Here is a 26185-nt window from a genome sequence, read left to right as displayed (position 1 = left end):
GTGAACTTCTTTTGCTGAATGAATTGTTCGGTCCTGAAGTAGATATATTGGCTTAAAGCTCAGGAAAACACAGCATCACATCTCTGTTTTCACAAAGATTAGCTTTCAGGCTTACTCACAAAACAGGGCACCCAATAAAGCAGGTTTTGGTCATTTGTAGCCATTCCACAGCGACTCCCCAGGGCGCTGCTTTTATTTAGCCAATCAAGACCAAAGGCTTCAGAAAAGTCTTGATTCTTTGCACTGAAGTCATGCCAAGGCTTTTATCGCCAAGATAAAAGCTCTACTACATCATCAATAAAGTTGCTCAATAGAAACAGCAAATGCCAAGAACAATGGCACTAAATCCTATCAACAAGAGCTACAGACAATGACCAGATTACTGGTATATCAGCCATGGAACTGGGAGCATCATGCAGACCAATGTTTGGGAGCGGGTACGGATTATATACTTCTCAAAATCAAGGAAAAGGGGGGGGGGAAGCAACATTTCTTTGTGAGTCAGCATTTGCTTTCTTTTCTGCTTTAAACCATTATAATAATAAAATAATAATAATAATAATAATAATAAATTATTTATAACCCGCCCATCTGGCTGGGCTTCCCCAGCCACTCTGGGCGGCCTCCAAAAAAATATTAAAATACTGTAATACATCAAACATTAAAAGCTTCCCTAAACAGGGCTGCCTTCAGATGTCTTCTAAAAGTCTGGTAGTTGTTGTTCTCTTTGACATCTGGTGGGAGGGAGTTCCACAGGGAGGGCGCCACTACCGAGAAGGGCTTCTGCCTGGTTCCCTGTAACTTGGCTTCTTGCAGTGAGGGAACCGCTAGAAGGCCCTCGGAGCTGGACCTCAGTGTCCGGGCAGAACGATGGGGGTGGAGATGCTCCTTCAGGGATACTGGGCCTTTGAGGCCATTTAGGGCTTTCAAGGTCAGCACCAACACTTTGAATTGTGCTCGGAAACGTACTGGGAGCCAATGTAGGTCTTTCAAGACCGGTGTTATATGGTCTCGGCGGCTGCTCCCAGTCACCAGTCTAGCTGCCACATTCTGGATTAGTTGTAGTTTCCGGGTCACCTTCAAAGGTAGCCCCACATAGAGTAGTCCAAGCGGGAGATAACCAGAGCATGCACCACTCTGGTGAGACAGTCCGCAGACAGATAGGGTCTCAGCCTACGTACCAGATGGAGCTGGTAATCAGCTGCCCTGGACACATATTTGACCGGTGCCTCCATGGACAGCTGTGAGTCCAAAATGACTCCCAGGCTGCGCACCTGGTCCTTCAGGGGCACAGTTACCCCATTCAGGACTAGGGAATCCTCCACACCTGCCCGCCTCCTGTCCCCCAAAAACGGTACTTCTGTCTTGTCAGGATTCAACCTCAATCTGTTAGCCGCCATCCATCCTCCAACCGCCAATTTTTTATTATTATTATTATTATTATTATTATTATTATTATTATTATTATTTTCCCTGATGGAACTCAAAGAAGCTTTCCCTCCCATATGTCCTTTGCGAGGCTGACTCCATCTCCTCCTACAAATCCCGCCAAAAAACCCACTGCTCCCATGAATCTTTTTGCACAACCTACTTCCCCCAACCCAAGTCTGCATCCCCTTCTAACTGTGATGGGAGATCCAGCTTTGCTTTGCTTTACAGTTCAAAGCAGCTGAAGGTTGATTTAGATCAGGAAAACTCATGTTGCTAACCCTCCTCCCCAAACTAGTTCTTTGAAACTTAAAAGAATTATTGCATGGGAGATCCAGTCCCAAGAATTTCCATCACCTTCTTTGGCCCTAACTAGGGCTAACATATGTCCAAGATTTTCCCGGACATGTCCTGGAATTGGGCAGCATTTTGGCATTCGGGCGGATTTTTGCAAAATCGGTAAAAAGTTCGGGGAATATGGCAACCCTACCTAAACCAAACTTGTTAGCTTGAACTTTTAATGAACTCCTCTTCCTTCTCGCCTTCTGTAGCTTTCCCCTGTTTTGAATTTTGGACTGCAAACTCCTCAAGGCAGGAACCTGTTTCTTTATCACTCTTATGTAGTACCCATGACACTACATAAACAGTAAGATGAAGAATTGTGGGTTTTCGCCCCCTCTTGGGGAATGGGCTATAGCTCAGTGGCCTCTGCTTCTGAAGGTCCCAGTACGGCTGGGAGAAATTCTCCATCAGAAACCGTACACATCTCTAGCCAGTCAGTGTGTAGACAATACTGGGCCAAGTTTGATAGGCCAAGGGTCTGATTCAGAATAAGGCAGCCTCTTATGCTCCTAATTAGAATCTCACTTAGAAAACAAAACATCTAGAGCCTAGACACAGAACCTCAGGACCAGGGCATTTCACACCACTGTTGATAAAAATGGCTGGAGAAGCCATCAAGAAGATGAAAGGAAGGACCAGGGAGCAGGTCCTCATCAGCTTTTTCTGGGGCACTTAAAAGCTTCTTTCAAAAAATTCAAGATCAAAGGCTCTTCTCAAAAATTCACTTAAGTCATCTCCTCCTAGGGTACTTTCTGGGAATGACAGTATAAGTAGCTGATAATGATAGTGGAAACAGAAGCGACAGATCCTGATCAGGAGCATTTAGCACCAGAAGTAGCTCTCATTGGCTATTCTTGCTCCAACAGTGCATGGGATATACACTGTATATTATACAGCATACTTATTGACTGAGAGGGTTGGGAAGAGATGAGCCCATAATCACAGGATCCATTTACCAAATGGCCATGACGAACATCCTGTCTTTCTCCTGCCCCAAGGGCTGCTGGCACTATCATGAGCAATCCAGCAGCTGATTCAGGAAGAGTTTTTCAGGCCAGGGTGGATAAAAATCAATGATTTTTTAAAATATATATCAAAGAAATAGGATTTTTTTTTTAATCGATTTTTTAAAAATCATTTTTTAAAATTTTTATTGGATTTTTAAAATAAAATGCTTTTGGAGGAAAATATCTTCCTAAAGATACTTTTCTATTTATTAAGTTACATTATAGTCCAAAGGCCATCAGGAAATAAGGATTTGTTTTAAGTTTTTCATGTGTGCTGAGGTGTGTGTGTGTGTGGTTTTTTTTAAAAAAAATGTTTAACCACATCAGTTAACAAACATGGATACATATGCCATAATGTTATTGTTTTAGTTAAATAAATTGTTTAAATTGTTATTAAGGAAATGATTATTTTTCTCCTTCCAATAAAGTACAGCAGAAATGTTGTCCAAATATAAACAGTTAACTTATTAAACCTCACAATAATTTCATAATTATATGTCTATGTATTTCTAATAGTATAACCAAATCAGTAATTTTTGTTATAACTGTAAAAACTGCTCTGAAAATTTATTATTCCAAAAAATGAAACCTTCATCTGGTTGTAAATATTAAGAATATACCAGCAGGAATGACTTTCTGTAAAAAAATAAATAAAAATGATTTCAATCAAGTTTTGCTGACTAGTGATTTAAATTGATTTGTTTTAAATCAAATCCACCCTGGCTCAGACAGACCTAAAGCGCACCAGGGCTACCTTGCTCACCTTTGAGAGGACAGGCAGTGGGGCAGGGCCCGGGTAGGTGAAAGGCAGTCCTTACACAATTTTGGAAGTGGATTTTGCTCAGGGCATAGTAGTTGGTATCAGGAGTATGACTTTCGGATACAGAGCCATCCTCTACACCAGGGATGAGAAAACAGTCACCCTCCAGCTCTTGTTGGACCACAAGTGGTACTGACAGAGTTGGGAGTCTGGCAACATCTAGAAGGCCACAATTTCCCCATCCCCACCAAACACCCACCCCTTTACTCTTGGACAGGGTTATATTCCTGGATTTGTTATGCTTATATGCTGCTTTATAAAAAATTCTCATAGTAAAAGTATACAGTGGTACCTCAGGTTAAGAACTTAATTCGTTCTGGAGGTCCTTTCTTAACCGGAAACTGTTCTTAACCTGAAGCACCACTTTAGCTAATGGGCCTCCCACTGCTGCCTCGCCAATTTCTGTTCTCATGCTGAAGCAAAGTTCTTAACCCAAGGTACTATTTCTGGGTTAGCGGAATCTGTAACCTGAAGCGTCTGTAACCTGAGGTACCACTGTACTCAGATCTGAGAGGTGGCTGCACACCTGAGCAGCAGTTTGAGAAAGCTTCCTGAAGCCAGCTTCTCCATACCAATCCTTGTTCTGTTCCACCTCAGCTCCACTAACCAGGACTATGGCTCTCAGAAACTCAAGGCCTTACTCCAAGAATCCCACAACAGTCTCAGTGTACACTTGGGAAACCATGGTTGTATTTGTATTTCTAAGACAAAGATCATTGTTTATGTTCCCCCATGCAGGAAGTTGAGTGTCCACTACCAGACGGCAACCAAGGCGCAAGCTATAAGGACTACTGTGAGATAGACCCCCTAGGGCTTCATACAAAATGTTAAGCAAAGCACAGACACTGCAGCCACAAGGCAAAGATCCTCATACAAATGAGGCTGTTGGAAAGAATGGATCACAGAACGCTGATGTCTACAGAAGCAGCATGCTAACATGACTAGAGAGGATCCCACAATCTTGTCACCTTGCCCCCCCTTTGGCTAAGTTGCCACTGAACCCCAGCAGATCTGGGGAAGTTCACCAAAAGAACTGTAGTGGTAGAAGCAAGACAAGGCAATCTCCTATTACATACTTAGGTCACTTGGAGGTCTCAGTTACAAGACCACCTTTTCAGCTCAGGTGAGCTTTGGGCTGAAGAAGCGCCTTGACAGTGCTAGCTGAATAGCAGGGGAGAAGGAAGGCAGGTGCTTTCTGAAAGAGTGCCAAGGTCCAAACAGTTATAAATAGCACCTGAGCTCTTCAAACACTGTGTTCCCGTTGAAATTTGGGGACCATTTCACGAGGCCTCTCTCTCCTCCATCACACACACACTCTCCAAACTATAATTAGCAGCAACAGATGCATTTAAATGACAGGTCTACAGGTGGGCAACTTGCTAGATCAGTTTTCCTATTATTTCACCAGTATATTACTTCATGGGTTCCTGCTGCAACACTAGATCTCCATCAACGAAAAAGTCAATTTCTCTGCTAGACTGGGGTGGGGAGAATTAACCGGATCTTTCAGCAGTAATATCAGGGACAGGAAAATTACAGCCCAAGGGCTCTGTGTGGCCCTCAGTCTATTTTCAGGAAAGGCAGAAGGAAAGACAAAAACAGAGGGAACACGGGAAGGAATGGGGCGGTGGCGAGGGGAGGAAGGAAGCCCTCTGTAAGAGATCAGTTCAGAGCTCTGGCAAGAGCAATCTGTCCTCCTTCTGGCAGCCTGCTGGGCAGAGGAATAAGACAGATAAGTGAGGGTGTGCATAGAGGCAGAAAAGGGGATGGAAGAAAGAGAGACAAGCTGGTGGGCCCATCCACTTTTGGCTCTGGCACCACCTATCACTGGCTTTGCTCCTGCCCAAATTGGTGCCAAATTATCCCACCGTCCAGGAATGCACCCCTTGAGAGAAAGAAAAGTTCCCCACCCTTGACTCATATAAACGTGGAAGAAATATGGCGATTATTGGCCAGTTGCAGATCCTTGTTTTCCACTCCCCATTTGCTTACACACACACTCAAATACAGGAGCATCTTTCATCATCATCTTAATTGGAACAAGTATTGGAAGGGACTATGAATGGGATCTTACCCGCCCCAATATAAAATGAAGGAAAGCTCAGCGCTTTGGGCAATCTAGCACAGCAAGACCGGAAAGGTAAATAGATAAGCAACCCAGAAGGGCTGGAAAAACAATCTCAAATTCCTTGGAACCAACACTACAGCATATTTTTTTAAAAAATGTGTCAAAGCCCATAGGGTTCAACTTGAGCAGCATGTCAAACTAAGAGTCACACAATTGTATTTTAAAACTCAAACATGCAACAGGTATGATGAATGTCAGCTTTCTTCTTCCATCTGCTCAGTATTTCTGTTCCTCTAGAGGTGGAGCAATGACTACTATTATTCAGATACCACATCAAACCATGGCTTGCAAATACATTTCAAACCATGTTTCCATATTCTGGTTTGCTGGCTGAAAACAAGCTATTGTTTTTTAAGATGACATTATGCCAGTATACGATCTTTGGTCAGTCCTTATTTCTTAGCCTAACCTGCCTCACAGAATTGTTGAGAGGATAAAATGGAGGAGAAAGAGAAAGAGGTAGGTCTCCATGAGTTCCTTGGAAGGTGGATGAGATAACAAAACAAATATAAATCTTCCATAGTTATAACAACAACAACAACAATAATAATAATACCACACCCATCTGGCTGGGTTGCCACAGCCACTCTGGGGCAGCTTCCAACATATAAAAACATAATAAAACATTGAACATTTAAAACTTTCTGATACAGGGCTGACTTCAGATGTCTTCTAAAAGTTGTATAGTTATTTATTTCCTTGACATCTGACAGGAGGGCATTCCACAGGGCAGGTGCCACTACGGAGAAGGTCCCCTGTCTGGTGACTTCACTTCTCGCTGTGAGGGAACCATCAGGAGGCCCTCAGAGTTGGAGCTTGGTGTCCGGACTGAAAGATGAGGTGGGACGCTCCTTCAGGTACATAGGGCCAAGGACATTTAGGTCAGCACCAGCACTTTGAATTGTGCTTGGAAACTTACCGGGAGCCAGTGTAGATCCTTTAGGACCATTGTATTATGGTCCTGGTGGCCACTCCCAGTCAACACTCTAGCTGCTGCATTCTGGATTAGTTGTAGTTTCTGAGTCACCTTCAAAGGTAGCCCCACATAGAGTGCATTGCAGTAGTCCAAGCAGGAAATAACCAGGGCACTCTGGGAAGAAGGGTCTCAGTCGGCGTACCAGATGAAGCTGGTAGACAGCTGCCCTGGACACAGAATTGACCTTCTGCCTCCATGAACAGCTGTGAGTCCAAAATGACTCCCGGGTTGCACACCTGGTCCTTCAGGGGCACAGTTACTCCATTCAGGACCAGGGAATCCCCCACACCCGCCCGCCCCCTGTCCCCCAAAAACAGTACTTCTGTCTTGTCAGGATTCAACATCAATCCATTAACTGCCATCCATCAAATAGGACATTCACCGCCTTCGCTGGTTCTGATTTAAAAGAGAAGTAGAGCTGGGTATCATCCGCATACTGGTGAACACCGAGCCCATACTGGTGATCTCTCCCAGCAGCTTGATATAGAAAAAAGCATGGGGGAGAGGACGGAGCCCCAAGGCACCCCACAAGTGAGAGCCAAGGGGTTGGAACACTCATCCCCCAACACAACTTTCTGAACACAGCCCAGGATGAAGGAGTCATGGCTTGATACTATGTATGAACTGAACCCAGGTAACCAGGCAAATGAGATTTCTTTCCAGTCTAGTTTCCAGCATATGAAAGAAGGCAGTAGTACCCTGATGAGGACTCCAAGCTTTTGATTATGCAGGCAAGAATTCCTCAACAAAGATAGAACCACGCTGAGCCAACAACTCCAGAAGACAAGGTGTCATTTTACAGTTCTCACTGGGACCTAATGACCAGCCACCATCAATAACTACACCCAGCTTTTCCTTAACATCAAATCATTATTGAGCACAAACCATTGAGTAGCAGGGTTGCCAAATACATACCTTGACTCCGCAGCTGCTACAGCATCTCATTGTCACAAGAGGACCAGGCCAATGACCGACAGCAAGCGTCCTATCCTTAGCTTATTTGTGCAGCAGCCAAGATATTTCCCATGCAGGGACGCCTCTTGCTTTCCTACTGAATATTTAACAGACGGGATCAGTGTGCTTTGCCTCCCCATTTAAAAAGCTAGCCAATCAAGGCACACTCACAGGCATTTGACAGCGACGGGATAGAGCCTACTTCTCCACCTTTGCAGCAGGAGGTTCACAAAGAATCTTTTAAGTATAATGGCAAACATATTCACAAGTCATTTTCCCAATCTCCTGGTTAAGGTGAGCACAGAGGAAGCCTTGTGGTGATTTCATTCTCTGCCCATCTCCCATTGGTGCCAATGAGACTTGCTTGGGAGAACTGCCCGGTAGATTATTCCCCATATGAATTAGAGCTGGCGGTTGCCATTTTGATTTCCTGCCTCCGACACCAAAATGCCTTGAGTTGGTCCCCAAGACAAACTCTGAAGTGGAAGGCCAGGTTCCTGCAAGTACAGTGGTACCTCTGGTTGCGAACGGGATCCATTCCGGAGGCCCGTTTGCAACATAAGCAGAATGCAACCCGCGTCTGCACATCTGCGTGAGCACGGGTTGTGATTCGCCGCGTCTGCGCGTGATGCCATTTTGCGCGTCTGCACATGCGGCAAAACCCAGAAGTAACCCTTTCTGGTACTTCTGGGTCACCGCGGGATGCAACCTGAAAAGGCTCAACCTGAAGCAAAAGTAACATGAGGTATGACTGTACAAGGATTCTGGAAATAGTGGAATCTCACCTCTGCCAAGTAAGCAACTGGCTTCCTTTCCATGGACCTACTCCTCCCACTCTATTCTAAATTACTCGTATCTTTGGCATCCTTTACCCCCACATGCTAAGAGAATCTCATTTCCTCCACTTCACAGTCAACACACACACCAGCGTCTCCTCCTTTCTCTCTCCTCTTCCCTCGCCCCTCCTGGATGCACAAAGTGCAAGACAGTCTCCGTGGCAACTAAGGCTTCACCCCAACAGACTATGCCAGCTTTGACTGTGAAAAACACGTGTGTGGTGTGTGTGTGTGTGTGTGTGTACAGAGATGGAAGGAGCAGTAATGTCAGCTGAAAAGGCTCTCAACACACCAAGGCATGCAGACACAAGCAATCATTGATTTGTGCCCTCGTCTCTTACAGTTGCATTCAGAGTGGCAAGACTCAGAGACTGCACAAACTTTGAGCCAACATTTGCGGCATGGAGACGGAACCTGCTGGAACAGAACAAAAGTGTACTCCGTATTCTTTAAAGCAGGAGTGGCTGTCCTCCAGATTAGGGGCCTGATTCCCACCCCACAACTCCCTCCCTGCCATTTTGGCAGCAGTGGCAAAATAAAAAAACCCAACAACTACCCCAGGTAGAGTAGACACAGCAGTGGGGTACCCAGAGACCTATGCCCTCCCAGTGACATAAATTCCTCCTCTGTAAACAGATCAAACATTTAATGAGCAGAAAAGTGGTGATTCCCTCGCCCCCTCAGCTGATCTGCATGGATCAGTGGAGGAGGGAGGGCTGTGTGCCAGTCTGCATCACCATGCTTGAACTTGTGGAAGAGTGTAGTAGGGTGGTCACACTGCATATTATCAACACTGAGTTGGCCACGGGTAAATGCGGTCCTCGCGGTGGAGGGGAGAAAGGTTAGCCACCTCAGCTGCAGAGACTGGAATGCTCATCAGAATAGCGTGCAAAAGACACAGGATGCCATTTCACACATTACAGGGGGCAAAGTCAGGGTTGCCACCTCTAATCCGCTCAAGAGGGCATGGCAGACCATGTGAATTATGTACCAGTGGCAAGTCTGCGTCTGCACAAGCGCATTTGATGTGCTAAATCTACAAAGCTATACAGTTGAAAGAGGTGTGGTGCAGTGACTACAGAATGCTGGATTAAGACTGGGGAGATCCAGAGTGGGATCACTCCTCAGCTGCGAATCTCACTTGATTCCCTTGGGCCAGTCACCATCTCACAGGGCCAACTGTCAACTCTCTGCCTAACCGAACTTAACGAGGGCTGTCACAAGGATGAAAAAGGAAGTGGAAGGGGAGGGAGAGGGAAAAAGATATATAATAATGTACATAATTTTATGTTTAATTTCTTTTTAATGATTTGTTTCATATGCTTTTAGCAATTATTGTAAGCCACCTTGAGTCCTATCACAGATGATGATGATGACGTACGCTGCCTTGAACTCATTAGAGCAGGGGTGTCCAAAGTATTTTCAAAGAGGGCCACATTTGATGAAGTGAACATGTGTGAAGGCTGACCAAAGTTGTTGAGCTTTTTTTAGGATTAAACTGACCAGCGGGCCGAATTAGGCCCCCAAAACGGACTTTGGACATGCCTGCATTAGAGGAAACATGGGATACAAATGCAATAAAGCAGATAACATGTTAACATTTTAAGCTGTACAGGTGCAGGGTTCGAAATCGGCAGAGTGCCAAGCACATTTTGCACCTAAAGATTCTCCATTTGCAAGCACCTCAAAAAGTTTGGTTACCATTTTTGTGTGTGCCTGGCTAACACTCAAGGATTACTGAAATGTATGTCCTTTGAAGCCTCAAAGTATATATTAAGGATAGGCAATATGTTAAGGAGTTTAACAATAAAGAGTAGAGTGTTTTGAAAACTGAAGTACGGTACCAATATTTTTATTGTCAACCCCAAATTAAACATGTATTAACAATTTCTGTTAAAAATGTGATATTAACAATATGTCACTTATGTGAATTGCATATTAGTTCATGCTTATCAAAATAATTAAAAGTGTTGCAGACCCACCCCCCCAAAAGGCGACTAGACATTCTGTTTTGGGACCCACAACCCAAGTCCCAGGAGCCATTTGGCTCCTAGCTTTTCTATGCCAGTTTTTAACACTGTCACATGAAGAGACCCCAAAAGAAAGCAAGACAACCTAGCATATGGATAATAAATATTATGACTAATAGGTGCTCCTTCTCTCTCAATTCCCTTCCTTGGCTACAGAGCTGAAGCTGTCTCCCACAGGAACTCGCTAAGGAACAGCTATTTGAAACTCCACTCTCTGAACCAATTATTTTCCATCAGAAAAATGGAACTCCCCTCCCTATCTCTAGCAAAAAAATTACCACAATCAAACAAATAACTTACACACTAGCCTAGTAAAAGAAAGAAAGAAAGAAAGAAAGAAAGAAAGAAAGAAAGAAAGGTGGTCAAAGGTAGGGAAAACTTTAGATAACGCATTATCTTCAGCGCAGAGTCACTTGTGAAAATTACAGCTAGACAGCACTCTAGAAATTGGAATTAAAAGATCCAGTTTTTCTTGCTTACATGAGGCATTGCTATAGACACCCTTATTTGAGACAAAACTGCTTTCAGTTCCATTTGGCACAGCCCCATTCTCCCCTACATTTTAACCATGTTTTAGGTCAGGTATGAGGAAGAAAGTCTGAAATTAAAAAAAAACACACACCCCTTTACCCAAGTGTCAACACAAACAAAATAAAGGAACAGCAACTACTGCCAGGAAGTCAGCTGCATTTATAAGAAATGCCATCATGCAGGGAGGAAACGCTTTCATGTCTAGAGAGGGTTTGCATTTTTTTGGTAATCGAGACAAATACTCCCAGCTTCGTGGGTGCGAGCTACCAGGAAGAATCTGCCTAAGTGAATCACTTGCTTTATGGCATAAAACATAGCAGTGAAGAAATTGAGAGCGGATTAGACAACCCCACATTCCAGAACTCTCTTTCCTTTTCCTTTTGCTAACAAGGAATTGAGACCCTGCCACATACCATATTTTTCGCTCCATAAGACGCACCTGACCATAAGGCGCACCTAGTTTTTAGAGGAGGAAAACAAGAAAAAAATATATATTCTGAATGAAACAGTGGATGTATGATTTTTGTGGTTCATGCTGTGGCCACATACATGATATGTGATTTGACGGTGAGTTTGGGGTGACCCAATGCAAAAATCCTGAAGATCCATGTGCTTTTACCTCCCCCCTCCCAGGCAGCCTCCTTTATCTCTAGAGTCCCTTATCTCCCCTTTCCGATCGCTTGCTGATCAGCGGCTTTGTTTCAAGACCCCCTTCCCTCTTTCTATAAAAAAAGAGCAATTCGGCTCCAGGGACCACCTTGTGTTTTCCCCCTCTAAAACATGGTGCCGTTTAAGGTGCGTTCAGTCACCTTCAAGCGGCTACCTTGGAAGCCTGGAGAGCGAGAGGGGTTGGTGCGGACCAACCCCTCTCGCTCTCCAAGCTTCAGGTTCCTTTCGACCTGCTCTTTGGGGCTGGCGGGGGGAAGCCCACCACCAGCCCCAAAGAGCAGGTCGGGGAGCAGCGGAAAGGCGCGCGGCGGAGAGGCTGCTGCCATAGTCGCGCGTCACCTCTCTAGCTGGGAGAGGGTCGCGGGGCTATGGCTTCTTTAGCCCCGCACGCGCTCTCCCAGCTGGAGAGGTGGCGCACGGCTATAGAGATTCCTGCCATAGCCGCACGTCACCTCTCCAGCCAGCAGAGGGTCGCAGGGCTATGCCGTCTTCGGTCCATAGGACGCACACACATTGCCCCTTCATTTTTGAAGGGGAAAAAGTGCGTCCTATAGAGCGAAAAATACGGTACTTTCTATGGGAAAGCACGCCTCGGTTTAAGAATGCTTTGGTTTAAGAACGGACTTCTGGAACGGATTAAGTTCGTAAACCGAGGTACCATTGTATAGCGACTTGAACACTCTGCATATGAGTTGCTTCTCTGCCACCCCTGTATTTAGCATCTAGCTTGATAAAGAGTTCTGTAGAACCTAGAAGCTTGCATGCTGTCTTATGACATTAGTAACCTATGATTTCTGATGTGCCAACGCTTTACCTTGTGACTCATTTAAAAAGCTATTCAATTCAGAATAACTTGATGAACACAATTTTGCTAGCATTACATTAAAAAAAAAAAGATCACAGAGTGCGTGGGTAAAAATGACTTGGTACAATTTCAAATGTTTACGTGAAAAAACTGACATACATTTCGACATGATCCACCTTTTTCTGAAATGTGAACTGAGCACCATTTACCCCCCCCAAAAAAAGTTCACTGTACCCCCACCACCTTTCCATATACCCACGGAAACGTCCAAATACTAACAGTTAATGTTTGTTAATGACCAGGAAGAGGGCCTTCTCGGTAGTGGCGCCCACCCTGTGGAACACCCACCCATCAGATGTCAAGGAAATAAACAACTATCTGACTTTTAGAAGACATCTGAAGGCAACCCCGTTTAGGGAAGTTTTTAATGTTTGAGGTTTTGTTCTGTTTTTAGTGTTCTGCTGGGAGCCGCCCTGAGTGGCTGGGGAAACCGAGGCAGATGGGCGGCTTATAAATTACAGAAATGATGATGATGAATGGGTTTTCCAGTTAAATAGAATCCAAAACAAGGTACAGGTACAGCATCCATCATAAACAGAATGCTAGGTATTGTTTAGATAGATTTTAGCAATATCAATCTTTATGAATTCTTAATTTGCATTACATAAATATTTCTCAAAAGTCATTTTGAGGGAACCCTTTAGGCCAGGGGTCAGCAACCTTTTTCAACCGTGGGCCGGTCCACCGTCCCTCAGACCATGTGGTAGGCTGGACTATATTTTTGGGGGTGTGTGGAAAATAAATGAATTCCAATGCCCCACAAATAACCCAGAGATGCATTTTAAATAAAAGGACACATTCTACTCATGTAAAAACATGCTGATTCCCAGACCGTCCGCAGGCCGGATTTAGAAGGCGATTGGGCTGCATCCGGCCCATGGGCCTTAGGTTGCCTACCCCTGCTTTAGGCAATACCCACTTATAAGCAGCGGCACATATTCTGTGCCACTTCAGAGAAGCTACAAGAGGTTCCTTCAAGAGAGATGAAATGGGAGGTGCAGCAATAGCAGAAGAACAGGCTAAAGAAAACAGACACCACCTCACCCAACATAAACAGCCCTGGCTAGATTTGCAAACAGTGGAACTGTTTGATCCTACCCAATTCACCAATCTAAACACCGTCCCTTTTTAAGCTCCAAAGCCTTGCAAGTCCTTAACTAAAGGTTAACAAAAAAATACCCTGGACCACACCCAGAGACATCAGGCGGAATAGCCTGAACAACGGACAACAGGTTAAATATATCTGCACAGAAGCAACTCGGCAATCAGTATAGGCTTCTACACACACACACACACACACACACACACACACACCCCATTTCAAAGACAAGTTCCCATCCATCCTGCAACAAAGGACAAAACTACATGTTATGCTGGTAAACATGTACTTGCCAGTTAATGTTAATGAAAGGGCAGAGGGGAGGCTCAATGTGCAGAAAGGTGCTTAAAACTTTGCGCGGCTGCCAGATCTACCCTAAAAGTCCCCCCCACCCTCCGCCTGCTTTTGCTGGTTTCCCTCCCCTCCAAGCAAGCTTCTTCTGATCTTTGAGTCAAACAAGACTGTGGGACGAACAGTAAACAGCCACATGGGGCAACTTGCAGAGGAGAATCTGGTTAAACACCCCATCCTATCTATTAATTCTTCCTTCCAAAAAAAACCCCTCCACCTCCTTCAGATTAGTGTTGAGGGAGATGCAGTTTTCAGTACAGTAGTACCTCGGGTTAAGTACTTAATTCATTCCAGAGGTCCGTTCTTAACCTGAAACTTTTCTTATCCTGAAGCACCACTTTAGCTAATGGGGCCTCCTGCTGCTGCCGTGTCGCCGGAGCACGATTTCTGTTCTCATCCTGAAGCAAAGTTCTTAACCTGAAGCACTATTTCTGGGTTAGCGGCGTCTGTAACCTGAAGCGTATGTAACCTGAGGTACCACTGTACAGTACTGGGATGGTTATTGCTTGCTTGCTTGCTATTGTTGTGTATTTTATGTTTTCATACTGTAACCCACCCTGTGATCTTTGGATGAAGGGTGGTATATAAATTTAATAAATAAACAATAAATAATAGTTCTATCACATAGCTCATTCCAATGATTAAACATCAGCATCCCATTAAACAAAAGGGAACTATCCATTCAGATATAGAGACTTTTATGTCCAGTCAAGATGTACATAAAGAGCGTAGGAATCAACCGATTCTTGTGTGTCCCCCCCCTTTTTTGGCAGAGTACAAAACAAGACACATCCTGCAACATTGGAAGGTGAGGGGGAATCGGTTCTATGAATCTGCCACAAGTTTTTGAAAAGCACCCCAGAGTTTGATTTATTATACAGAGAGCATGACCACATGGGAAAAATCAGGACAATCGGATTGCCAACTGCTACAGTTAAATGAGCATAGACCATCGATATTTTGCTGTGCATACAGATGGTGTACATTAATATGAAAAGACATGGCCAATCTGTAGCTTCCCAGCAGTTTGTACAAGCAGCATGTTCTACACACACAGTTTTGCATGCTGTTTCTGACATGCAAGTGCTACTTGCACAGGTAATTCATTAAATGAGAATCAGACTCTAGGCAAATAAGCAGCCCCCAACTAAATCTATGGATTTAGAGACAACAAACTCAGGCACCCAGTGGAAGGTTTCACAAATGGCAACATTCTGAATTAATTGTGGCCTAGCAACCATAGACTGCATGATTCCAGATTGTACATTGCCCCTTTTGACCCTAGACATGGTAGAGAACCCAGAGACCCAGAAAATTGGCCAAGTTATAATATGCAGATGTAGAAGTATGCAGATCAATTTTACCAGTGGAAATGGTTAGACTGAATTTTGAGGGTATTTAAGTATTCCTTCCCCTGTCGAGGGCACTCAACTGTTGCCCATGCAAGGGCAGAATCCAGAAATAGCCTCCTCTACTCATGCAACCAGGCTAAAGTTAATCTCTGAACTAACTAGATTAGACGCAGAAGCTTTGCTGAAGGGGTGAGAGAGACACCTTCGGATCCTGTATCTTCCACATGCACACAAGCAAAAACCTAAACCAGGTGCAAGAGAAAGCACTGGTCCTTCCAGAAACCCAGAACGTGCTTCACAGCACATAAAATAAGGGCTGCGAGAGAGAAGCAAAAGCAAGAGCCCCTTTTGAGCAACTGGCAAGAGAAACACAAAAGTCAAAATACAGACCAAAAATAAGGGGCCTGGCATTACTAATACTCCCAACCTCTCTTGGATGTGTTCATGATCAATCATCACCTTCAATCCATGAAAAGGTAATCAGGGAAGGGCCTCCTACCAAATATTCTCTGCAAACTTATAAAATGCAAATACCCAACACTTTTTCTTCTTAGGAAACTATGTTTTGAACTGGGTACAAAGGTCTTACTCTCTGAGGCTCTAGAACAGAGCAAACTACAAATAAAATTCTCCCAAACTCTTTTCTCCAGCTCACTTTGCACCACCAGCAATTTTGCCTTACATGAAAGTCTCTTCCTCTGCTATTTAAAATCATTACTATATTCCTGTTCTACCCCAAAGCAGATTAAGGGACATTTCTGTTGCTGCCTGTTTAAAGCAACAGTGTTTGTTTTCCCCCCCTTCCTCAGCTGCTGATTGAAGTCTCTACCCTGTTTTTCTTTATGCAATAGCTACACATTCTGCCCACCTTTGGCTACTCTTCATCATAGTTTACCTGGGAAGATGAAGTGGAGATTAAATCTCATGTGCATAGAAGCTGATGGTGCCTTAAGGGCCTCATTGTGAGAAGCTGAATTTGCTCCCAAATAAGTTTTCATGAGCCAAAGCATATTCTAGATCAGAAGAAGGCAAAATGAAGACCACAGTCCAATTGACCAAAGGCCAATTTCCTAGGGCTTGCTGATCAGAAGGTCGGCGGTTTGAATCCCTGTGATGGGGTGAGCTCCCGTTGCTTGGTCCCCGCTCCTGCCAACCTAGCAGTTCCAAAGCACGAAGTGCAAGTAGATAAATAGGTACCGCTCTGGCGGGAAAGTAAATGGCATTTCTGTGCGCTGCTCTGGTTCACCAGAAGCAGCTTAGTCATGCTGGCCACATGACCCAGAAGCTGTACGCCGACTCCCTCGGCCAATAAAGCGGGATGAGCGCCGCAACCCCAGAGTTGTCCGCGACTGGACCTAATGCTCAGGGGTCCCTTTACCTATCAAAGAATACTGGACTATGTAGACATTGGTTCACGACATCAAGGGTGAGTAAAAGGACGGTCTTGATCTACTAGCAGATTTGCAGTAGATTGATCTACTGGGAGATTTGCAGTAGATTAAACAATTGGCACCACGACAAACAACAGCAGTAACAAAATGAATCCTCATTCCCTCATATTGCCAAAATGAAGAAATTCAGGGTAGCCAGAAGAGGGTTAGTGTATGCAAGGACTGTACACTCAGTTCAGTTCTGGTACTCAAAATAAATTCCTGTGCTCAGAATCCTTTAGTTCTTCTATGTATCTGTCTTTTGTACCAGACTCCAGGCAGTGAATATGAGAAGTCTGGTAAAAAACAAAGTAAATCCTGAGAGTTTGCTCACTCCCTACAATAAGTATTGCCCCTCTCATGTTCTTAGCAAGAGAGCCTCCTCAGCGTCACTTAATACATATCAATTAGGCTTTCAGCTGCTAACAGACCCAGAGTACGCAGTCTGTCTTGCTTCATACATTTAACCAGTATTGGTGGCCCATGTAATGATTAAAACAGACCATGTAAGACTAAAGTCAGTCTTTGAAGCACAAAATGGTACAGTCTGGCAAACTTAACACTCTTTGGGTTTTGCATTCATTAAAATGGGCCAGGATTAGAATTCATACTTTGCCCACAAATTACATTATTTGGCCTCCCTGATTTTAAGTACAGCAGGACAGTTAAAAGGTATTGACGGATGTGTACACATGAGTGTTTTGCATATACATATAACCCATGCACTCCAAGTGGTTGTTTAGGGCAGAGGTCCCCAAACTGTGGTTGGCAGCAGACCGCTAGTGACCTATGAGCTTCATTCACGTAGTTTGCGATGTGTCTGTGTTTTTACGGTTGAAGAAGAAGAAGAGGAGTTTGGATTTGATATCCCGCTTTATCACTACCCGAAGGAGTCTCAAAGTGGCTAACAATCTCCTTTCCCTTCCTCCTCCCCCACAACAAACACTCTGTGAGGTGAGTGGGGCTGAGAGTCTTCAAAAAAGTGTGACTGGCCCAAGGTCACCCAGCAGCTGCATGTGGAGGAGCGGAGACGCGAACCCGGTTCCCCAGATTACGAGTCTACCGCTCTTAACCACTACACCACACTGGTTGAACACCAGATACGGCACAGCCATTTCTTATACTGTGTTGTAGTACAAAATGCAACAAATAAAAGAAGGAATAAATAAATATACAATTAAAAACCACACCGCATCTAGCACAGCATATTACAACTGGAACAACAGGCTGAAAAAATCATTAAGTGGTCCGCCAAGACCATCAGCAATTTTTAAATGGTCCATGAGGGGGACAGTTTGGGAGCCACTGAGTTAGGGGCATCTTCTCACAAGCAGTAAAGCAGCACATAATGGAAGATGTATGCCTTCAAATGGTATACAGAGGCCCAGTGACCATTAGGACAAGCCTGGGTTGCAGCTTATCTGGAAAGACAGAGGCGTAGCGAAGGGGGGGGGACTAGCCAGGGTTTTTGGGCCAGGTGAAGCCTCCAAAGGGGCGCCATTGAGGCTCCCATAGCCTGTGTGTGTGTGTGTGCAAATATGCATGGGTGGTCTTTGACTTGGGTGAAATAAAGCCTAGTTTCACCCCTGGGAAAGAGCTAAACCACAAGCCCAGGTTCAGGTAACACACTAAGCCAAACTACAACTTAAATTTAACTTAAACTTAACATGCTTGCTTGTTATGTGTGAATGAGGACAATGTCGCAGAGGATATTGGGACATCCAGCTCTTAAATCACAACTCAGGCGTTCCCAATCTGAGAGCTGCACCCCAATATGCAAAAGTGCAACAGCAGAGCCAAAATATGATAGGCTATCACAGTAAAACATGCAGCTCACTTACTCATGATAAAGTGGTAGACAAAGGGTTTCTTGCCCATCTAATTATCAAGCGTAAGAAGCCAGAACCAGGAAAAAATATATACTTAGGGGAGCAGTGGCGAGTCTGCTATGGGTACAGCTACAGCTTTAAATATTGAAGATCATTAATGTGAAAGCGCCTCCTCTTGTTTTCAGGTGGTCTTATCTACCTGGCCAAATTAAAGTTAGTCTGTGTTAATACATGCAGTCTTCCCGTAAGCTCAGTGCCTAACGACCCAGGGAAAATATTGGTTTCTCTCTCTCTCTCTCTCTCTCTCTCTCTCTCTCTCACACACACACACACACACACAAAAATAACATCCCTTTTCTCAGCCAAGGGGCAAAGGGAGGGAGGAAAGCAACAGGGTCACCGAAAGAGAAGAAAACGGAACGGAACAAGGCGGCAGTGAAAAGGACACAGCCCAGGACAAGTAGCAGCCAGAATAGTATTAGCAGCCATCAGGAAAAGAGGGGGAGGCAGGCACTGAAGTGGGGGGGGGGGGGCACAGACGACTGAACTCTGACACGAGGGAGAAAACTCTGAGTTTCGGGTGGGAGCTGGAGAAGAGGGCGGAGAAACGCGCTTTAAATCAAGTCTGGGGAATCATGGAGAAGCCCAACCCTTGAGTGGAGAGACGAAGTGATCGGACATGGAGGGAGGGGAGAGAGGGAGATAAGGATTGGAGGGGGGAGAATATGGGGTGCCTCCCAGCAAAACCCAAGGGGGGGGCGGCGGCCGCGCGCTTCCTTACCCAGAGCTCCGTGCCCCAGTCCATGCTGGCAGCGCCGTCGCCGTGCGCCCTCGCTCCGTGCGCCAAGGCCCACCCGGAGCCCGATCCACCGCCTCCGCCGCCGCTCCCGTCCCGGGGAGTCCCGCCCGTCCAGCCTCCAGCGCCTGCCCGGGACACTCCCCGCTCCGGCCCCGGCCCTTAAAGGCGCAGGCAGGGCTCAGCGCAGCCCGACGAGCGCCGGCATTCCCCGGCTTGGCACGGGGCGCGTCTCCCTCTGCCTTCCGAGGGTTTGATTGATGCCCAGGCGAAGGCCGCCCGCTCGTCTTCCCCCTCCCCCGAAAAGGGATCAACAGGCGGAGCCGAGGCGCGCCGCTCTTCCCAGGAAGCCGCCGCCGCCGCCGCCCTCCTTCCCCCGCGCAATGGGCGAAGGGTTTCCTCTCGCGTCAGGCTCCGCGATCGCTCGCGCGCGCGCTTCCTTGGAGCCGGGCTGAGCTCGCCGCGCGGGGAATCTCGCGGCGCGGGCGCTCGGGATCCGGCTCGCTGGACTCGGTCGGGGATGCGCAGCCGGTGAACGTGGGCGGCGCTGGGGTGGATCTTCTCTCGCTTGAGCCAAGACTGGAAAACGCGTCTCGATCTCGGGTGGGACGGAGGGCGCGCTCAGCGTCGCGGCTCCAAGCCGGACTTTGCTTCGCCTCCAAGGATGGAGTCCATGTGGCTGCGTCCCCCGCGTGGTTGCTAAGGGAGCCCGTGCAGCGTTCGCAGGAAGGCTATTTCCAGTCCCACGTGGCTGCGCCAATCCGTATGGTGGCCCCTTACCAGACGTGACAAGCAGTCACGTGAAGCCTCACGGCTCCCAGAGAGGTCCTCCGTAAGCCACTGACGTGTGATATGAAACGATTCCAGCCCCATTCACCAAGAGAAGAGCAACCCCAAGGCCGGCCAAAGTCACAGAAGCGTAGAATTGGAGAGTTGGAAGGGACCGCAAGGCTCATCTAGTCCAATCCCCTGTAATGCAGGAATCTCAGCTAAGGTGAACCACAAAATGCCTCCCCCAACCAAGAGAGACTGGGAAAACCCAGCCAGATGGGCAGGGAATAAATAATAAAATCATTATTATCATAAGGAACAAGCATGGGAGGAAAGATCTACATCGGCAACAAGAAGGGGGAAATCAACTTAATAATAATAATAATAATAATAATAATAATAATTTATTTATACCCCACCCATCTGGCTGGGTTTCCCCAGCCACTCTGGGCGGTTCCCAACAGAATATTAAAAACAGGATAAAACAGCAAACATTAAAAACTCCCCTTAACAGGGCTGCCTTCAGATGTCTTCTAAAAGTCAGATACAGTAGTTGTTTATTTCCTTGACATCTTATGGGAGGGTGTTCCACCGGGCGGGCGCCACTACCGAGAAGGCCCTCCGCATGGTTCCCTGTAACTTTGCTTCTTGCAGTAAAGGAACCGCCAGAAGGCCCTCAGCGCTGGACCTCAGTGTCAGGGCTGGACGATGGGGGTGGAGAGGCTCCTTCCGGTATACTCAACCTTACCCGAAGGTTGAAGTGGGAATCGAAGGTTGTCATGGTGGGAAAAGGGGCTTGCTGAAAATCACACTGGGCAGGTGCAGAATCCAGGAGACCCCAGAGGGCAGCCTCTGCCATTGCCACCCTAAGGGTGGGAGGAAACCAGCAGCACCTCCTATTCACTGAGAGGTTGCATTGGGGAGGGACTGCTGAGGAGGCGGCAGATCCAGTCTCCAAGGAGTGTGCCGCAACCATGCAACAGCAGCAGCAGGTGATGCATTCCTTGCAGGCCAGATCTGCTGCCCCTGTGTAACGTGCCTGAGACGCACACTTCACTTTGCCTCATGGGTGGGCCAGCCGTGGCACCACCACCACCTGACCAAACCCCCACATGTTCCTTGGGACCAATAAGGACCTTTGGATGGTTAAGTCCAGTCGAAGGTGACTATGGGGTTGCAGCGCTCATCTCACTTTCAGGCCAAGGGAGCCGGCCTTTGTCCGCAGACAGCTTTCCGGGTTATGTGGCCAGCATGATTAAAACTTCTGGCGCAACGGGACACCGGGACAGAAACCAGAGTGCACAGAAACGCCGTTTACCTTCCTGCTGCAGCGGTACCTGTTTATCTACTTGCACTGGTGTGCTTTCAAACTGCTAGGTTGGCAGGAGCTGGGACAGAGGAAAGGGGAACTCACCCCATCATGGAGATTTGAGCCGGCAACGTTCTGACTGGCAAGCCCAAGAGGCTCAGTGGTTTAGACCACAGCGCCCCCTGCGGCTTGGGACCGATAACGCCAACTCAGAACACAAATGGTCTGTTAAATGCCTCTCTGTTCTTTTTGGGGGGGGCGGGTAATACTTTACAAAGCAGGTACAGTGGTACCTCGGGTTACGGACGCTTCAGGTTACAAACTCTGCTAATCAGGAAGTGGTTGCTCCAGGTTAAGAACTGAAATCGCGCGCCAGTGGCACAGCGGCAGCAGGAAGCCCCATTAGTGAAAGCACGCTTCAGGTTAAGAATGGACCTCTGGAATGAATTAAGTTCTTAACCCAAGGTACCACTGTATACACAGCAATTTTAAGGGCAGCAAAAGTACCTTCAATAAGAAGCGCAAATGTATAGGCGTTCTTCGTAGACACACCAGGAATGACCTGAATGAAGCTTGCAGGCCAGTGTTGGTCTGCAGACCAGTTTGGGAACCTCTTCCTTAGGCGGTGGCCACTGGCCAGAGACAAAGTCTTTTGGGGTCTGCTGCCAGCTACTGTGGTGGAGATGGGGGGGGCTACTGTCACTTGTCAACTGTACATCAAAGGCACCTCCATTTCTTCCTTTTAACAAATGCAAGAGGACAGCTAGGGTTTGTTGAGCTTCATTTAACTGCTGCACACCAAACAGTTCCGTTCTTTGGAATGTCCATTCTTGTTTATTTGCATATATGTGTATATGTTAGCATTTGCAAATTTTATGCATATGTGTCTATTGCTTCTTTTAAGCACTAAGCAGTGCCCCCAGATAGCAAGCAAAGGTTAGTCATTTGGCACCCCCAAGGCACCCCAAAAACCTCTGCCTTTTCTTTCCTTTTCCAAACACATTATTTATTTTTACCTTCCTACACAATTTCTCTTTCACAGCCCGTTTGCTACTTTCTTCCTTGCCTGTTGACTTAACTTTCTTACATTCTGGGACCTCTGTTCTTGCCCTATTCTGCACTGTGTGAGGTTTTGATCTCAGATAGACAGACAACTTTCCCACTCCTCACAGAAGTTGACTGCAGGCTGCTTAATGCTCTAATAAACTGAACATAGGTGAACCATCACAGCGAATGAACCAGTCAGAGGCAGATGTCACAAGTACCATGCAGTTTAAAGGAAGACTAAGTCAGTGGTTTAGCTGTTATGGATGGGAATGGATTCTTCTATTATTTTAGGTAAAGCTAAAGAGATTCCCTGACCTTTAAGTCCAGTCGCGGACGACTCTGGGGTTGTGGCGCTCATCTCGCTTTACTGGCTGAGGGAGCCGACGTTTGTCCGCAGACAGCTTCCGGGTCATGTGGCCAGCATGACTAAGCCGCTTCTGTTTACCTTCCCACCAGAGTGGTACCTATTTATTTACTTGAACTTTGATGTGCTTTTGAACTGCTAGTTGGCAGGAGCAGGGACCGAGCAACGGGAGCTCATCCTGTTGCGGGGATTCAAACCACCGACCTTCTGATCAGCAAGCCCTAGGCTCTCTGGTTTAGATCACAGTGCCACCCGCATCCCTCTTATATTATTTTAAAGTAAAGGTAAAGGGACCCCTGACCATTAGGTCCAGTCGTGACCATCTCCGGAGTTGCAGTGCTCATCTTGCTTTATTGGCCGAGGGAGCCGGCGTACAGCTTCCAGGTCATGTGGCCAGCATAACTAAGCCGCTTCTGGCGAACCAGAGCAGTGCACGGAAACGCCGTTTACCTTCCCACCAGAGCGGTACCTGTTTATCTACTTGCACTTTGACGAGCTTTTCAACTGCTAGGTTGGCAGGAGCGGGGACTGAGCAATGGGAGCTCACCCCGTCGCGGGGATTCGAACCGCCGACCTTCTGATTGGCAAGTCCTAGGCTCTGTGGTTTAACCCACAGCGCCACCTGCATCCCGACCTTATATTAATTTATTATTTAACAAATTAGTACATTGCAGCGTGAAGCGATTAAAGTGGTATACAGCAAGCTAAAAATGAGATAAAAACAACAAATGAGATAAAAACAAGTTCTAGAAACATGAAAAGCAAACCATTGATTCCTTAAGGATCAGGTTCAATTTTATAGTTGGATTGGGTCCTTTTTGCCAGCTTCAGATGGTATGCCAACTGTGCCCTCTCCTGGTGGACACTCTTCACAGGGTAGCAACTTTCTGGTTTGATTACTACAGTGAGCTCTGCATGGTTCTACCCTTGAACACAGTTGCCCAGCAATTGGTTGGAGTTAGCCATAGTATGGAATATTTTATTCCCCTCTGAAGGGGCGCCACTGATTGCTAGTAGGTTTCTGGGCTTAGCTTATGGTACTGCCCATGTGACCCAATCCAATACACATTTACTGAGGAGTAAGACTCACTGTGCTCAATGTAGTAACAATGCATAGGACGGAAGTTATAAAATCCTAAATAGCCTGGGCCCAGGACCTCTCACAGAACATTATCACTCGTATGAATCTTCCGGGGTGGTGCAATCTTCAGGAAAGGGTCTGCTTCTTATTTCCATACAACTGGGCATCAAACTCATGTCCACTAGATGCAGAGAGTTCCAGATGGTGGAGTCTGTGACCCAGTTCTGTTGGATTCGAACTCCCAGCTGCCCAGCTGTCTGGGGTGATGATTGTTGTAGGTTGACTACTGCAATAATCTTGAATTGTTGATTTAATCTGAACTGTGTGTTGTTGTTTTTACTGTTGTATGTTAATTGCTGTATTGAAATTGCATCCCATTTTATTTTATAAAATAAGTAACAAGTGAAGGAAGCAGTTATTCTGAATTAATGCAACTGAATGGCATAAATGTGCCCTTCCATACACACCATTGTTTCTTATAAACTTCTCGCTCAGCAGAAAAACAATGGACTGTTGAGATCACCAAGGCATCCTTCAGTGGAATAAGCAAGACAAAGCTGTCTCTCCACAAGAACTAGAAAACCTTGCTGTCAGCAAAACCATCCTCAACCCCAATGGCAATGAGCGTCACTCCAGTTTCCCATGTCGCTGACCTCAGGAAATTTAACTTCCTCATAACCTTCGGAATGAACCAGTATCAGAAGGAATTTGGAAGGACTATCTACAAAAATGCTGTGAAATTCATGCAGGGTTGCACATAGAATCCTATCACGTTGCCATGGTGACCAGGAGGGGTAGCTGGGGGAGCCAGTGACTCAAGAGTAAAAACTATGCTGAGTCAAGAAGTTTTGTTTTCTTCCTGTGTGTTCCAAGAATACATAGTCATTGAAAACCCAGTCCTAATGGCAGTTTGCTCAATCAAGAGTGGCTCATCTTCCCATCCTTTCAATGCTGACTGGACGGCAACTTGATGGCTCTTCTCTCCATCAATAATTCTAACGAGGTGATAAGTTATGCCAGACTGATTAATGTAGAGACATAGATGGAACGTCAGATAGGTGGCATTAAAATGGTAACCCTCTTGGTTTATTGAAGCAAGACTCAGCCACAAGGAACAGCTGTTGCCTACTGCACAACACTGCTGATTCCCTCATCTCTTTCCAAAACGATCAAAATACAGTAGTTTCAGTAAAACCCCTACACCTTTGTCTCACAGAGATTAATTCCAGAGCTTGCACATGGTGATCAATTCAGCCTGACCCCCTCCTTTGGCAATCCTCACAGAACTCTAGCCCAATGGTTGCTATTAACCTGATTTGAACTGATTTTATAATGAAATGATTTTAGAATATTGTATCATTTTACTGTTGTTAGCCGCTCTGAGCCCGGCTCCGGCTGGGGAGGGCGGGATATAAATAAATTATTATTAAGGTCTGTTACTTGCTACAAGTACATGGTTAATAATATCTAGCATTTATATAGTATTTAAAGTATGCTATATTTTGTTGTGATTCTTATAACCTTATATAGTATCCCTGTATTGCAGATGGGAGCAGGCTGAGGCTAAGGAACTTGACTAAGATCATCTAGTGACCTAATGGCGGTGACAGCATTTGAACACAGGGGTTTCCTAGGCTGCACCACACCAGGCCCCATCCCAGAACATTTTCATTAAAACATCTCCGCTTCTGTAGCCCATTTATTTACATGCAAAACACGTGAGCCCTGTATTACTACTACATATTGCTATGGCCAATTGGATGAAGTACAAGCCACCCCAATACAAAACAAATGTCTCTTTAAAAGCTTTCCTGTGATAGTTTGGCCATAGTTTCTTTTTAACCAGGCCTTTGCCTGACTTAATCTACATCCTATACCCTTTTTAAAATGCTGGGTCTTTTGGGGGTTTTTTAATTGGGTTGTTGTTTTTGTTTTGATTTTATGTATTTAATATTTTATGTGAACCGCACTGAGACCTTCAGGTATAGGGCAGTATAGAAATTAAATAAATAAAAATAAAAATAAATAATTTTATCACTCGAAGCATCTTTAGAATTTGTGTCCTCCCTTTACCCCAGCAGCTTAGCAAGTGGATATTCAAAATAAAAATTTAAAAATGGGGCCCTTACATTGCTACTTTCTCAACTCCAGCCACCCAAAATGCCTCTTT

The 26185-nt window shown here is 45.8% G+C and overlaps 1 protein-coding gene and 1 long non-coding RNA gene across 3 annotated transcripts in view; both read right to left on the bottom strand.

The window, feature by feature from the left end:
- The window catches only part of TRIP10 (thyroid hormone receptor interactor 10), an 81998-nt gene extending 62251 nt beyond the window's left edge, over positions 1 to 19747 (bottom strand). Inside the window, exon 1 of one of the 2 annotated variants that reach the window (XM_080988173.1) lies at positions 19429 to 19747. In XM_080988173.1, coding sequence (XP_080844299.1) covers positions 19429 to 19452 — 24 coding nt within the window. In that variant the 5' untranslated portion in view covers positions 19453 to 19747. The remainder of the gene's footprint in view (positions 1 to 19428) is intronic. The other variant, XM_080988174.1, reaches the window with a different exon arrangement.
- Positions 19748 to 21778: 2031 nt separating this feature from the next.
- LOC308466551 lies at positions 21779 to 24260 on the bottom strand. The gene is made up of 2 exons (XR_013980877.1): positions 23569 to 24260; positions 21779 to 23196 (listed from the first exon to the last, which is right to left on the bottom strand). It is a non-coding gene; the product is annotated as an uncharacterized lncRNA (long non-coding RNA).
- Positions 24261 to 26185: the final 1925 nt, after the last annotated feature.

This window comes from Podarcis pityusensis, assembly GCF_964106645.2.
Source record: "Podarcis pityusensis genome assembly, chromosome: 17".
Lineage (NCBI taxonomy): Eukaryota > Metazoa > Chordata > Lepidosauria > Squamata > Lacertidae > Podarcis > Podarcis pityusensis.
Note: the sequence above shows the minus strand (reverse complement) of the source record. Positions and strands in the feature narration are given on the sequence as shown.